Source organism: Amblyomma maculatum, chromosome 6 (assembly GCF_055883805.1).
Source record: "Amblyomma maculatum isolate TAMU_Amacu chromosome 6, ASM5588380v1, whole genome shotgun sequence".
Lineage (NCBI taxonomy): Eukaryota > Metazoa > Arthropoda > Arachnida > Ixodida > Ixodidae > Amblyomma > Amblyomma maculatum.
This window is the reverse complement of record NC_139349.1, coordinates 61,583,272-61,598,811: the sequence shown is the minus strand read 5'-3', so window position 1 is coordinate 61,598,811 and position 15,540 is coordinate 61,583,272. Positions and strand designations below refer to the sequence as shown.

Below are 15,540 nucleotides of genomic sequence, written 5' to 3'. Positions count from 1 at the left end.
GGCAGCCGGCTCCTGTGGCACCTCATTTCAATGGGAGTATTGTCGGATATGCATAACTGGCTTAAGTTGAACAGCCACTAGGCAGCTGTGTTTTGGCACTTCGGCGGGTAATATAACGGCAAAACTTCGCTCACTTTTGCCAGTTTGAGATATCGAATTAAATAGCTTACCTGTCATTCCAGCTCTTGTGCTGCCGAAGCTGGAGAATTGCTGGTTTTGAATGTTATGGCAGCGTTTCCACAGCCGCTACTCGCAAGCTTTGACGCGCACATGTGCTTCTCTTCGCGGCGCAGCGCATCCAGCAAGATACTGAAATCACAAAGAAAGAAAAAATAACGAAAAGAAAAAAAAAACACTCCTCATGCTGAATTTGTTTTTAACGTCAGAGTGACGGAGTGGCAAGCTGTACTCCTGTATTACTTGTTGTCTTCTATCCGCAGCCGATTACTCATGTCAAAAGTGAAACTGAGCTCACTTGGACCAAAATGAATAGTGGAATCCCGAGCCGGTAAGAACATGATGGCGCCACTAAGAGCGAAGATAGGCAGGCACGCGGAGAAGTGCCAAATAGTGATCTACCTTGAGACTGCGCAGTCTGTTAATAATCATTGGTATGATATACCTATCAATATACAGCGCAAAGCTTAACGAGTTGTTGTTTCTTGACAAGTTTCAGTAAAGTTTTCATGTTCAAGCATTTCCTTTATTGATGGTTGGATTGTTGAAGAAACAAATTAGTGTCATTAAAATATTGTAGTGTAATTAAAACGAGGGAAGCGTGTTAATTTTGATCAGGTTTCTGAGCCCAAGCACGCCGACATACACGAGCAGGTACAAAAATATCAGCGTCAAAATTGTACGTCTTCTATTACCACGTAATGAAGCAATGCTGAAATATTTAGTTGTTTTGCCCGGGAAGAGAGCATTCTTCATGATTTCGCAACATGCCTTCTTCATCGCTTGCTGATAATAAGGTAAGTTTTGTTTGAAAAAGTTTGTCGTGAAATGCGTTTGAGCGATGCTGTGCTCACATGGAAAACGTAATTGTTCATATCTCTTCTGAGTACTATATGTTGATACGCTATATAAGAATTACAGTACCCAAAAGACGCGGGAGATAAATAGCGAACTTAGAAATATGCTACAATAAACTTATATTTTGCTGCCTCAAAATTCACCGTGGTGGCTCTGTGGTTAGGATCTTGGTCTACTAAACTGGAGCCCCCGGGTTTGAACCTGACCGCGGTAACAGCATTTCAATGGCGATGAAACATAAAATCGTCCGTTTGTTGTGTGATGTCTGTGTACGGTAAATATTTCCAAGTGGTCAAAATTAATTCGTAGCCACCCACTGCGGTGCCTCCTTCTCCCTTTCTTCTTTCACTTCCACATTTGTCCTCTTTCTTGTGGCGCGGTAATGGTGTCGATAGATGTGTGTGCGAGACTTGGACTGTCAAGAAGGCTGATCGCCGAAGAATTGACGCGTTTGAATTGCGATGCTGGAGGAGACTCTTGAGAGTTCCTTGGACTGCCAGAAGATCAAATCAGTCGGTATTGTCGACCATTAACCCTGACTGCTCATTGGAGGGTCAAATTCTAAAGTTAAAGCTCAGCTACTTTGGTCATCTGATGAGAAGAGAGGAGTCGCTGGAGAAAGATTTGATGTTGGGAAAGGTTGAGGGTCGCCGGAGAAGGGGTAGGCATGGTATGGCAGAAGGGTTAGGGTCCACAGGGTTACGAAGAGTCGGACACGACTGAACGACTGAACTGAACTGAACTGATTTGAAGCCATTCGTCAACCGCGGAACCATCTATTCGCCCGCTTTTCAGTCCTATAGTTCTTCCTAATCATCTTGCTCGCCAGAAGACCAATTTCATAAGCCTATCACACGCTTACCACTTTATTTCATTTCATTCATTTCATTTATTAATACTGTCAGCTACCATAAGGGGCTGTGACAGGAGTGGAAAATACAAAACGAAAAATGAGCAATATAGAACACGATGAAAATCAATAGTCAATCAAAAATTGTCTCTGAATGCACACACAAACAAAACAAAAATGAATTACACAGGAATCGGAACAACAGCCATCCTACACAACAGCAATAGAACCTCATCACCCTGTGGTAGTGCCATAGATGAAATTTTCTAAATGGCGTACAAATTCAGATAATGATGATGATCGAACAACAGAATCTGGAAGAGAGTTCCAGTCCTTACAAGTTCGCGGGAAATAGCTAAACTTGAAGCAATTATTTTTTATAGCCGGCAATGGAATGAACCTACTATGACGATGCCTAGATGTCTCATTAGTTTTGATCTCAAAGTAGTCTGATTTATTAATTTTTAGATAATTATTGATAATGAGGTAAAGAGTTTTTAGTCTTTCATACCTGGTACTGCTTTCTAACATAGCAACGATAAACAGGCGTAGTGTGTGAAACACCTTTAAACGTCCTTATTGAGCGGCATACAATTGGAGGTACGTATGTGGTCGATTCAAATCCTTATTCAAATGAGAATAAACTATGCATGCCAGCTTAGAAGCGATATGCTATGACACTGAAAGGAGCGCTGCGTGATGAACGGTTGCGTAAAAATTCTGATAAAAAAATGGGGAAGGGGGGAGGGGCAGTTGCTGTCAGGTGTCTAATATGTGATCAAAAGGCGTGGCATAGGCGGTAATGCAGAAGAGATTTGCCACAGGGGTATCTGTTGTGCAGGCCGTCATCCCAATCACCGCTTCTGAGGTTCAGTAAGTGGCGTTGGAGTTGCTATGGCAACCAGCAAGACACTAGAAATTTAAGCATCAGTTAGCGACTCGCAACAGGGACATCTGTTGCGTATGCCATCGTCGCACTGGCCACTTCAGTGGCTGAACATGAAGCGTTACAGTTGCTTTGGGTACCAGGGAGGCACTAAATATTTAAACATAGTTTGCAAGGGAACTCACGTTTCCTGCCAATCTCATTCTAATGTATTTAACAGAAAACTGATGCGACATAATTCAACTTTCTTCTGCCGGCCATTGTAAAAGTTCCGAACACGCGGAAGAAAAACATTTTCTGAATTCTTATTCCGCCTTGTTGAACCGAGCGAAAGGCAGGCAGGCCTGCTAGCAAACAGAAGTGAGTGTTTATATACGGCTTCGAGACAGAATCCGTTGTCAGTATAATTATTGTCCCTTGTTTCCCAATATAAAGAGCTCACGGAGATTTGCGTCCTTAATAATATCTGTAAATGTCATACTGGAACCATTTTATTGACTAGTTGTCGAAAGTAATTATGAATAGAGAAAAGTAGCTACTAGTTGAGGGCCTCAGTGATAGTTTCATGATACCATTGTTCGTTGCTATGAAAGTTTTTCTCTGCGCTAAAATAGAAAAAAAAAAATCCAAGCTTTTTGTATCTAGTTTTTTTTTTCTTTCTTCAAAGGTCATGGCCGTGGGTCTTCACTCTGAAATTGTGTGGAATTTTCTCACAAATTGCAAAAATTATTTTCATGCCAAGCATAGCTCTCATTCCAAGGCATAACTCATGTGTCAAGCTATCACCAGAAAGGCATTCTTTCACAGTACAAGTTCCGCTTTTTATATTTACATTTTTCTTTAGTGTGTATAGTGCTGCTATGTTTCTCAAGAAATATAAATATCTAAAGTTAGCTTGGCATTGTGCTTTATAGTGTGCACAGATTCTACACTTTGACGTCGATAGATGAGAGGGCCGTGAAGTTTTAGACAGCGGGATCGCTTTCTTAAACTGTTGTCGTCACACTGAACAAAATAGTAGCAAGCATTTCTGTGCAATGTAACAACTCAATCAATGCGCAAATAGATTTTTTTGCGATAATCTTAATGCGGGGACCAGAGGCGAAAGCCGGGTAACTTGGAGCGGGTTTCAAAAAAGACATCTACTTTTAGTGATACCGCCGCCATCATTTCGTAGATTTTTCGTAGTTTGTTTTCCTTTATTTACCACCTTCTATTCATTTGCACCTACTAGTGATGCCGGCAGCGACTACTTTATCAAATGAGCATTGCATTTGTTATGAATTTGCTTTTCCTAAGTGAATCTCCAGCACACCTTGTGCTGCATGTTCTACAATGATCCCGCCTTCTCATGTTGAGTTAGCTGTTTTAACGCAATCTGTAAGAACAGAGCTCGTGATTGGTAAAGGGATGCACGCAGATGTAGTCAAGGCCACTAACTGAATAGAGTGCCGCCGAAACATGGAACAGACGGGGCATGGACAAGATATTCAGAAGAAAGTTTTAAGGCGAAAGCCTTACTTGGCTCATATTGACAATCACGTGTGGCGGACACCTTCCCGAGAGATCTGTCCTTAAGATGTGGCCGCGAGGTTCCGCGGGATATCGGCAGGTAAGAAACAAAAATCACCCTCCATCAGGCACTGCGTATGACACCAGGCACTGTGTATACAGGGTGGCCAGTTCCTATAGCATGATATCCCCCTGTCCTTCAACAAATCTATAGTTACCTGATCCTTTCCAGCTGCTTTCCCCCTTTTCATAGTTTCTAATTCTTTTTTAACTTCGTTAAGAAAGAATAAAGAAGAAACTTTTAATTCCTTATAACCATTCTTATTAGTGTCCTGACTTTTTTTGGCTCGGCTACTTTGACTATCTTGTCCATATTCGTGATGACATTGCCCGCCTTGACCCTTAGCGCGTACCTCTGATCTTTGCCTATGCCCACTTTCTTCTTCATCGCTTTAAGACTCACCTGTTCTTTACAGTACGCTCAATGTTCTCCATCTTATACTTTCTTATATCGGCCACTTTGCGCTTATTGATTAGCTTTGATATCTCTGCAATTCAATCTGGTCTGTTGGATTCGAAGCTTTCATACTTTGGCGTTTCTTAATCAAATCTTTCGCCTCCTTAAATAGCTTACCGGTATCCGCTCTAATTTCCCTACCGCCTACTTCTACAGCGCACTCAGTAATGATATCTCTGAAATTATTGTTCACTGGTTCTAAGCTAATGTTGTCACCCTCGGTTAGGACTGAATAGCTATGCTGTAGCGAGATCTTGAACTCTTCTGCCCTCGCCCCCCCCCCCCCCCCCCATTAATTCGTTGATGGATTTCTTTGTTACTAATCTGTTTTGTTCCCGCTTCAGATTTAGACTAATTCGAGAACTTACCATGACCACTGCATCGTCCTTTCGCGATTACCTCTACATCCTTCATAATGGAGAGGTTAGAACACATTATGAAGTCAATTTCATTTTCAGTCTCCCCGTTAGGACTTTTCCGTGTCCACTTCCGGTTCTTTCGTTTGCTGAAGAAGGTGTTCATGATACTCAAGTTATTGCGATCTGCAAACTCAACTAGCAGTTCCTCCCTGCTGCTCCTACAACTCGCCCTCCCCACTAATTCGCTGGTGGATTTCTTTGTTACTAATCTGTTTTGTTCCCGCTTCAGATTTAGGCTAATTCGAGACTTTACCATCCTGTCGTCACTGCATCGCCCTTTCGCGATTACTTCTACATCCTGCATAATGGAGGGGTTAGAACAATTATGAAGTCAATTTCATTTTTAGTCTCCCAGTTAGGACTTTTCCTTCTCCACTTCCGGTTCTTCCGTTTGCTGAAGAAGGTGTTCATGATACTCAAGTTATTGCGATCTGCAAGCTCAACTAGTAATCAATGCCATAGTCACTTACTGCCTGGTCTCCTGCCTGCTTTTTTCCTACCTTAGCATTGAAGTCGCCCATTAGTACAGTATACTACGTCTTTCCTTTCCGCATTGCCAATTCTACATCTTCGTAGCAGCTTTCAATTGCCTGTTCCTTGTGACTACATGTAGGTGGGTAGGTCTGTACAACCTTCAGTTTATTCTGCTTATTAAGCTTAATTACGAGGCCTGCCACCCTCTCATTAATGCTATAGAATTCATCTATATTACAAGCTATATACTTATTGACAAGGAAACCTACTCCTAGTTCTCGACCCTCCGGTGAACCTCGATAACACAGTACATGCTCGTCCTTCAGTACAGTACATGCTTCATTCTACCTCTTAACCTCACTAAGGCCTATTACATCCCATTGCATACCCTCTAGTTCCTCTAACAGCACTGCTAAGCTAGGTTCACATAGGTAGGATTCTAGCGTTAAACGTTGCCAGGTTCAGTCTCCTATGGCGGCCTGTCCGTTGCATTTTCTTAGGTTTCCGCAAATCATTTGCTGTAGTCGTGTACATGCAGGCTCCTCCTTACCATATTCAAAGCTTATAAGATGGGCTCTAAAATAATTAGGCCGACTACCGAGTATTTGTCATTACGGCGACAGGCTGTTGTTTTTCTTGAAACACACCAGGAACTTCGGGAGTACCTCAAGGTTCTGGGTTGGGTTATGTTATTTACATAGCAATAAGTGGCCATTCTGATACTCAAGTCTTGCCACAGCATTTAGACACTTTGCAGTTTGGTGTACGCGTTGGGACATGCAAAAGTGTTCACGCTACCTTACATAAACATGCACTAGCCATCCGTAGGGTACGTAGAATTGATATTATTACGTGAAGCACAAGTAAGGAATTTAAATATCTAGGCGTCTTTTTACATCTTCTTTACGATGTGACAGGCTAATTAACTGTATTAGGAACACGATTACACCAGTTTTGGGTTTGTTTGATAAGTATTTCACTCATCTGTCAAGTAACTTAAAACCCCAGCTGTATTTTAGTAATGTTCGATCAATTCTTTAGTATGGATGTGTTGGATGGGACCTCACACAGCTGAGCTTATGAGAAAATTAGAAAATATCTAGAGCAGGGCCGTCAAATTTGTTCTAGGAAAATACAGGCGGACTCTAGCATAACAGAAAGTAAACATGAACTTAGAATGCAGTCGGGTGAATTAGTATATTGTTTGGTTGTCGAGGCACCATAGTTGAGGAAGGAACCAGAAAGTGGGGTTTATTAATGACTGCAGTGCTGAGTGGCACAGATACCGGCGCTGTTCACTGCTAAATCCCCCCTATTCGTCGTTTTCATTTCAGTGCGAAATATGTTTCAGCTTTAGTTTTGCTATTCAGGGTAGCATTCGCGCGCTTCAATATACAGAATGCATTGAGGTAGAGCGACTGCAGCGGAGGCGCAGCCGCCTCAATGCAGCTGATTGGCTGCTTTGGCGAGTGAAACGGGTTCAGAGGCGTAGACGTAAGAGAATATAGCTAAACAAAATATTATGAGGTAACATAAGCTTCACGTTAAGTGTAGTCCGCACTAGCGGCCTATGGTATGGCGTGCTTACGCACTGAGCAGTGCAAAGAAAACGTACTGTTTACACTCCGGAAGCCACATGAAAACGTAGAACGCCAGTCACATTGTGAGAGTTCCACTAGGAATAAGGTTCAACACTGAGAAATCTGCCCTGCTTGTGCGACATCTCTTTGGGCTCGCTTCATGCACCAGGTCGGGGGCTTTTCTGTGGCCGCCACCTACATGTTCCGTCGTGCCACGTCAAGCAAAGAGTATATAAATACGAACACACTCACTTTGCTACTCTTTTAATTGTTACTTCAGTAATTAACTTTTATAATTATGCAATTATTATTATTAACTTATAAGATCCGATTTTACGTGAAAGATCGCCCAATCTACACATAAATCCTCGCTTGTGCATGGCTGTACAAGATTGCTCTTAAGACCGAGTCTCCCTGGCTGGCGACCGAAGGGTCTTTGATTCGAATCCGGAGTGAAATTTATGGAAATGAAATGAGCACACTTGAGCTTTGCCTTAACAGTAGACGCGTTGCGCAGCTTAAGTGTCCACCCTATTTTAAAGGAAAGCGCATGCGTATGAACGCAGACCCTAAAGGAAATCTGATCGGGAGGGCTGGTTACTCATGAGTGTAGCGCTCGAAAACCCGGGCGACACGCAGGAGAGGCCGCATGCGCAAGTGGGGCCCTCAGAGAAGCTATACTGCTGCCGCACGAGATACGTGCATGTTCAAGAAAAAGAGCAAAGCAGATCGTCGCTGCAATCACGTCCAGTTAGGTGTTTCCTGTAAAAAAAAAAAAATAAAGCTGGAGGAAGAGACACCCCAATTAATTAATTGTCGTCTAAAAACCAGTTCATATTCGAGCATACTCAAATGGCAATTTGTCATTCTAACAGTTTAGCTTGCAGTTACCGCGGCATTAGCAACGTGTAGCAATGTGTAGCGAAGCACAAGGAGGAATCCAAGTGATCATAAAGATACCGTGTAACTTAACTCTTTGATAACGTTTCAAGATTTTGTGCCTTTGGATCGCGGTGTGTCATTTTTGATGCATTCTTTGTTGCGTTGGAAGACAAGTTGTTGGTATCCCTCGGATGTGCCTTAATTCGCGCTCGCAGGTGTGTACAACGTCCTCATCTCTCATTCTTTCTGTTTCATAATTTTTTTGTGTTTGAGTGTTTCGTCGCTTACATAAAATGTCTACAAGTATATTTGGATTAACGCTGGTGTCATCGTTGCTTGAATTTACCGGACCGACTCGGCACAATGTGATCGAACCGAAGATCGCAAGCAGAAGAAGGCAGCGGAAACAATTGAGCGCACAGGCGTCAAAGCGGTCCTGCCGTGTGTGCAACCGGGCAGTCAACTAAGACACGCCAAAACAGGCTTGCCAGTTATTACCTGTCGGATGCTTCCGTCAAGCACTTTTCGCTGACCAATGTTCTAACATGCTTAGCTTACTTTACTACTTAGCTTTAGTAGTCTTTTCGTGCTTTAGGTAGATGTCTTCACATACAACACGTGATGCCACACTGACACTGATTTGAGATGATGGCGTGTCTTTGTTGCCTTTTGAATGTTGCTGAGAGAAAGCGACTTTTTACTAAAGAGCACAAATTAAGCGTTTGATATGCCATGCACACGGTTCTGCCAAGCTAGCTAGTCTTTCAGGTGGACCGAATACAGATGGGCTCGCCACGAGGATGGAGGGCTGGCAAGTCACATAAGCCGCCGTGGTGGATCAATAGTTAAGGAACTCAGCTACTGAGGCGGGCGGCTAAGGTTTGATCCTGGACGCAGTGGCCTCGTATAGGCGACACGCAAGGTATAGGCTACACTCATGTTGCCCATGTAAACAGTGATATCAATACATATTTAAGAGCTGTCTTCTGTAATATATGGCACACTGAGCTCCTTCCAGTGTACTGTCTGAAAACCGACTATCACCTGAACAAGTCGCTTTCAGGTACGCCAGGCACGATGGCTCTTACCAACGCCCGATTACAAGGAGATTTCAATGCTATCGGCTTATGTATTTATGCAGGGAAAAGAACGGGTGTCCGCATTTAGTGCTTCTGGACAAAAGGTACATCAGCATCATAAACGAAACATACTGAACACATTATAGAATTGGCTCAAGCCTAGAAGCATCGGCTATGGGATAATTGTACTGGAAAATAAAATTTACCCATACATATTCAAGTTAAATCAACATGGAAAGGGACGAATAGCTAGCCGAGTGGGATGTCACAAATGACCTATTATGTGATAAATATGGAAGGTCGGCTACGAGAAAGTTATGACGATTTCCTAATAATGTAGGCTGAAGTGCCTTGGAACAGCGGCTCCCGGATTTATTATACGCTACGCTGATGAATAAGACTGAGATAGAAAAAGAGATTTATGTTTCTTTGTAAATATTTGTGGGGAAAAAGGAGGCGCTATAATAATTACTTTTATCGCAGTTAAACGCTTTTCGATGATAAACGATACAGTGGTCAGGCGCGGAGATGCTGAAATAGATGCCATCGGAAGGAGAAATCAAATATCCCATAGTTAAAGGAAACGAAGACAACGCAAGGTAAAATCGTACAAAGGAGGTACTAGAACAGAAGGGAAGAAAAATGTGGCGATGTTGAATAATACAGCGTATGGTGCACAATAGCATGAAGTTCTTTGAGAAGTGCATGGAGGGTTATACTGCTGACAGGGGTTAATTTTGATACATGTACAAGCTCGCGTTTATGAAATGCATGTCTATACAGTTTAGAGCGAATTGTTAGGAGAAGGCATTCTCCGCCCCACTGACGTATCGCGGGAGGAGAGTGGGACAGTTTATAAAATTACATCAAGATGAAAAGGGGAGGGGAAAAGGGGGAGTAAATGAGGAGTAACTCAAAGTAAGACGATGAGGAACGTTAGTTGAGTGCTTTTATTTTTATTTTGGAATCTTCGTTTTTTCTTGAAATCTGTCCGCGGGCTTAAGAAGGGGTTCCTAACAATCTCACACTGAAGGAATCTGCATCTACCAAGTATAGCTGAATGGTAAGCCAAGGACAAAATTCTTATGTTTTAGTGTGATGTCAGTACGGATTGCGAGATATGTGTTGAAGTAAGTAGTGGGCTTCTTTCTAGTTGAGTAAAGTGCTTAATTACCTTTTTAAGCTCCACGGAAAGAAGGCAGATTGAAATGAAACAAAAGCGAGCTACAGCACTTGGTTTTAAACCGCAGTGCAACATGGACAGAGGCCGCCAGACTTTGTCTTGGTATTTTAGTGACTTACGGAAAGCAGCGCCGTCGTCTTTCTTGATTAAGCATCTGTTTTTTGAGCTGTTGATGATATCGCCGGTATTAAGAAGGAGGTTCACTTCCCAAACCCCAGCCCTAGTGACAAATGTAGCAAACTAGCATGAAAGCATCGACACAATAGAAAACTAAACAAAATGAGCTTTGTACAAAAATAAAACTCTTTTTATTCAAAACAAAATTCAAGTCACGACGGCGCAGGAACTACCAACAGCCTACAGTGTGTAGGGGAGTAAATGGAATAAAAACTACCGCCTAACACAGGTTTCGTCACACTTGACGGCCAGCACTGTATGGTACATGCACGCATTAAAAGTACTCATTACAAAACTAATAGTATTCTGGCTTTTAAATCAGGTAGTCGTTCATGATAAAACGCCCGTGCCTCGAAAGAAATGCTAAACAAACGTATGCTTCTTATGTGTTGCATGTAAGTACTTTCTGTAAATTTATAATATGGTGCCTTAAAACCCTGCTGAAGCTTACAGTCATTGAGTCCATTGATTATTTTTGCATCCTACAATAGTAGCAATAACTTATACTAGCTTTGTATTCCTTATACATATGCGAATGCATTGTACCTCAAAGGGCGTCGGAAAAACTAAACCATTTAGTAAAATAATAATAAAGAAGAACAGTTTGCGTCGGTACTATTCTGGTAAATAACCGCATGTAAACGACATCTCTTGTCTTGCTTCCTATTCCGCCCTTAGAAAAACTACTAACCGCATGTAAACGTCATCGCTTGTCTTGTTCCTATTCCGCCCTTAGAAAAACTATTACTAGAAAACGCGCCTGTTGGAAAGGAATAAGACTTATATGATCAGATCACTTAAACGATAAAATAGCGATTGTCTTAATAGCTTCCACTGTAGCTTACACTGGTCAAAAAATTCCATGGATGGCAGGGCAAGGACAGGATAGAACCGAACGACATTTCTATGCTAGTACTAAACAGTGCTTCAATGTGAAGCACTGAAGCCATAAAGTACAGTGGCGCCGATGTTATCAATAGTGTCCTCCAGGATAGGAAAATATAGCATGGTTTAGTTCAGTGATAATAGATGAAATATTTACAATGTTCCAAAACCTGGATCTGAGCCTCATGGACGACATATTTAATTATTTATATCGTGTTCTTAAGGCACTGAAGTATAGTAAACAAGCACTCTTCGAGTAGCGAAATGCGTTCCACTGTAACGACCGCGGCGGGACTGACAGGCATCAGTCGTAGACTTCCAAAACACAGCCTGCTTGTTCCAAAAGGTAGTTCCTTCAGAGCGCTTTTCCACAAATTATATACGAACCCCAGCACTTAAATACTCTGGCTTATTATGTAAAAAAAGCAGCTGCCTCTTGAGTAATCGACACAAGCTTATCTTATTCAGCTAAAACGCTAACAAAATAAATAAATAACGCTGCACCTGGCATGGTATTTTGTCATCACATGGCATGGTATTTTGTGCACATTTCATGCGTGCCGTGGCGAACCCGTTCTGGCGAGTTAGACTTCTAGACGAGGCAATGGTGCTTCGAAATGGCAGCGAGCGCTAAAACGCGCTTATAATGAAACACCTCACTATGACATGACAGTCTGAAAGGCAAAGGTGTCTAGATGCTTTTACAATAACCGGAATTCGCCACTTCAGGAATGACAACAAAAACAACAATAACTACAACAAAAGTCGGCCAGAGGGCTGGGACACGATGGCACCGTAGCACAGTTTGATTGCGCGTATAATGTTCGTAGGAATGTCACTTTGAACATCGGTCTGAATGGCAGGTGAGCTTTTTTTCTTCATTTTGCTGTCATTTCGACGTCCTTGTCCATGGCTTCTAAGCAGGCCGATGAGTCTGACTTGCCAAACAAGAGCTCTATCTCTTCTAGACTTTTTCCTTTTGTTTCGGGGACGAACGTGATGAACAAAACAAGAGACCCAGCGAGCAGAATGGCGAACATCCAGTAAGTGCCTGCGGGCGTTATAAGAATCTGCAGGTCGTCATATTCCTTGGTCACTAAGAAGGCGAGACCGAACAAAAACGCTGTGCAGACGCCCGTAGCAAAGCCTCTGGCACGGAGTGGAATCATCTCTCCCAGCAAAACCCATGGCAGCGGGCCCAGACCGATTGCGTATACGATGAAGTAAATACCAATAGCTACAAGAGGTAGCCAGCCGTACGAGTCTAGGAACTCTTGACCTCTAGTAGCCTTCAGATGAAACGAGATCCCCAGAAGTGCAAGACTAGCGCTGGATCCTGCAGCAGAGACGATGAGCAGTAGCTTCCGGCCAAGCCGGTCGGTCAGAACCGTAGCGATGAAGAGTACGACTACCTGGAGCGCACCAACAATGATAGTACAGTCGTCCGCCGAGATGGACGTTCCAGCGTCTTTGAAGATGTCTTGCGCGTAGAACAGAATGACGCATACAGCGGATGCCTGCTGCATGAACATTGGCAGAAGCGTGCAGAAGAAAGGCTTGTAGATGTACGGCATGGTCATGTCTCTCAGTGAGAATGGTTGCACATTGGACAAACTTGCGTCGAGGGCATCCAGCTGCTCGGCAATCTTGGGTCCCTGGTAAAAGTGGAGGGCCGCAATGGCAGCCTTCCTGCGTCCCTTCTGGAGCAGCCATCGAGGCGACTCATGCACCCAAAAGAGCGCGACGGCCATGAGGGCGCTGGGCACGAGGCAGACGGCGGCCAGCCAGCGGTAGGTTAGGAACTTGCCCAGGAAGAAAGTGATTAGGATGCCTACGCACAGGATTGCGTTGGCGCCCGTGTTAAGCAGGCCACGGATGTTCGAGGGACTGATCTCGGAGATGAAGACAGCGACTGTAAGGGCCGTTATGCCGACGCCAATGCCTGTCAGTACGCGACCCACAAAAAGCAGCGCCGTGGAAGGTGCGAAGATGATGCAGAGCCATCCGGCCATAAACCAGCCGGCGGCGGTGAACAGTGTGGCACGGCGACCGATCAAGTTGACCAGCTGACCTGCGTTCCAAGAATAAAAAAGAGTGCATTAAAAACAGTTTTATAATTTTCAGAGTTACATATTTCTGCTGTAACGGCGTAACTCAAAATGCGCTCTGAAGGTCGTAGTTCAGAGGAAAAATTAATAATACAGGATCTATTAATTTGTAGTTTAATTCATATTATTCCACCAGGTGTGATTAATGTTTCTTGTCAAAGGTTCAAGTTCCAACATCTTTATATCATGTTATTCGTTTCCTTTCTTCACAGTAACACAGCCACTGGCTCTAGAACAAATTTTATTTTAAACTTAAGATATGTACTGTGATGGCTAGAAAATGCATCCCCTCGCTTTTACCATATGTATTTATCAATAGACTTGCTCACAGTGCCGTAAACAAGAAACTTGGTCGGCGTTTGCATTTGAAAAAAAAAAAAAGCTATATGCTAGCAGTGTACTTCCAACAGTGGAAGCAAAGGCGCGCTCTACGTTATGAAATATTTTGTCATCTAGGTGAACATAATTTAAAATTTAACCGAGCTATCGAGACATTCCTATACAAGCTAATACAAGTCTGGAAGTTATTCCACTTTTCCCTCGGTTAGCGGGAAGGAGCTCTGCGCTATAGATACCGCCGCTGAAGAGTCATGTACCTGGTTGCGTGCTCGTTTGTTGTATGACCGCAGCAGGCTCAGCTTCAGAACATCTTCACATAAAAGTCGCATAATCTCGCCATGATTAGTATTTTAATCTTACGCTACCGGGGAATTCGTCTTGCTTTAATTTTCCTTGTCCTAGGCATGTACTTTCAAAAAGGTTTCTTTAGGTGCTGAGGTGCTGACCCCTGTTGCTTCGTCAGAGACGGGTAAGTTTGGTGATTAGGGGCTGACCCGCGAAATGAGTGTCGTCTAAAAAAAAAAAAAGAGCGAAAAGCAAGACATCTACGGAGGAGTACAGAATCAACCAAAGACAGTGCGCACTGAAACCATCTCTTCATTAAAGCAATGAATCCGAGCTGCTTTTTATGCACATTTAGAGCTATAAGCTTTTCTAGACTTTTATAGGTCACTAATCGCTGTTTTGTTTTTTGAAGAGCATCCTGAAGAAGGCTCATTATATTTCGCCGAAAACAATAAAGGAAAAATTTTTCCTGACTGGACGCATTACATATACATTGCTGAAACTTTGGCGCAAATTCCGTCTATGGCAAGACAGTAGTGGTCATTGAAGATCATAAGCGGAGGTGTTTCTAATGTAGAAGAGTGCTTCGTTGTTTCCGAGTGGCGATATAATTTTTACATCGCGTGCTCAAAGGCAAACGTTGTCGCGAACGATTTAAGCGACAAGAACTCGAATAGCTTAAATCAGGTACTTAAACCTAATGCTATAAAGAGTGTCGTGCAATATGCATGCGTAAAGATAGCTAAACAGCTCAAAATATTGCGGCTGCTGCCCCTGAAGAAGACATGTATTATTGAACTCGCCCAGACGCGTTTTGTTCTTTCCACTGTAAATAAATGTTTTTGTTCCAACCTGTACAATATTTGGGCCCTGAAGCTGATATTCTATTTGTTAGTTGTCCATTGTCATAATGATCACTACTGGTTAATGTTTTACAAGGCTGTACAAAATGGACAGCTAGACGCGGGAAGGTTCGAGGGAGGTATCTCTATTATGAAGGTGCGCATTAGGCTTGGAATTGAGAAAAAGTTTCAGATTACTACCTTGTGCCAAATTATGTATGCACAACAATGGCGGACAAATGTGCTAACCTGCTACGTGCTTCGCGAAGTATTATTTACAGCATTTGCTACATTGTGTAAAAATGACCTTATTTGTGAGAAGAAGGATGCGATACTGTCTACGAAAAACCGAAATGAATTCAAGGTGCAGCACGCTGTCAGAAAAGGCTGCGTGCGTGCTGGCTCTGTTCACGATTATGTACATAGGCTTGTCACAGGGTTAAGAAGCTTACTCAGAAGCGATGTGCGCAGCCTTTGTCAAGAGCAT

The 15,540-nt window shown here is 42.9% G+C and overlaps 2 protein-coding genes and 1 long non-coding RNA gene across 9 annotated transcripts in view; 1 reads left to right on the top strand and 2 right to left on the bottom strand.

Annotated features, from left to right (window-relative positions):
- Nucleotides 1-311, bottom strand: part of LOC146185856 (facilitated trehalose transporter Tret1-like) — a 13,580-nt gene extending 13,269 nt beyond the window's left edge. The window contains exon 1 of one of the 2 annotated variants that reach the window (XM_084606777.1): nucleotides 171-311. In XM_084606777.1, coding sequence (XP_084462903.1) covers nucleotides 171-177 — 7 coding nt within the window. In that variant the 5' untranslated portion in view covers nucleotides 178-311. The remainder of the gene's footprint in view (nucleotides 1-170) is intronic. The other variant, XM_084606776.1, reaches the window with a different exon arrangement.
- LOC146185852 (uncharacterized) overlaps nucleotides 1-15,540 on the top strand; it is a 377,146-nt gene that overhangs the window by 23,660 nt on the left and 337,946 nt on the right. The window lies entirely within an intron of this gene.
- Nucleotides 10,703-15,540, bottom strand: part of LOC146185855 (facilitated trehalose transporter Tret1-like) — a 50,828-nt gene continuing 45,990 nt past the window's right edge. For both annotated transcript variants that reach the window (XM_084606770.1, XM_084606769.1), the window contains exon 3: nucleotides 10,703-13,550. In XM_084606770.1, coding sequence (XP_084462896.1) covers nucleotides 12,358-13,550 — 1,193 coding nt within the window. In that variant the 3' untranslated portion in view covers nucleotides 10,703-12,357. The remainder of the gene's footprint in view (nucleotides 13,551-15,540) is intronic.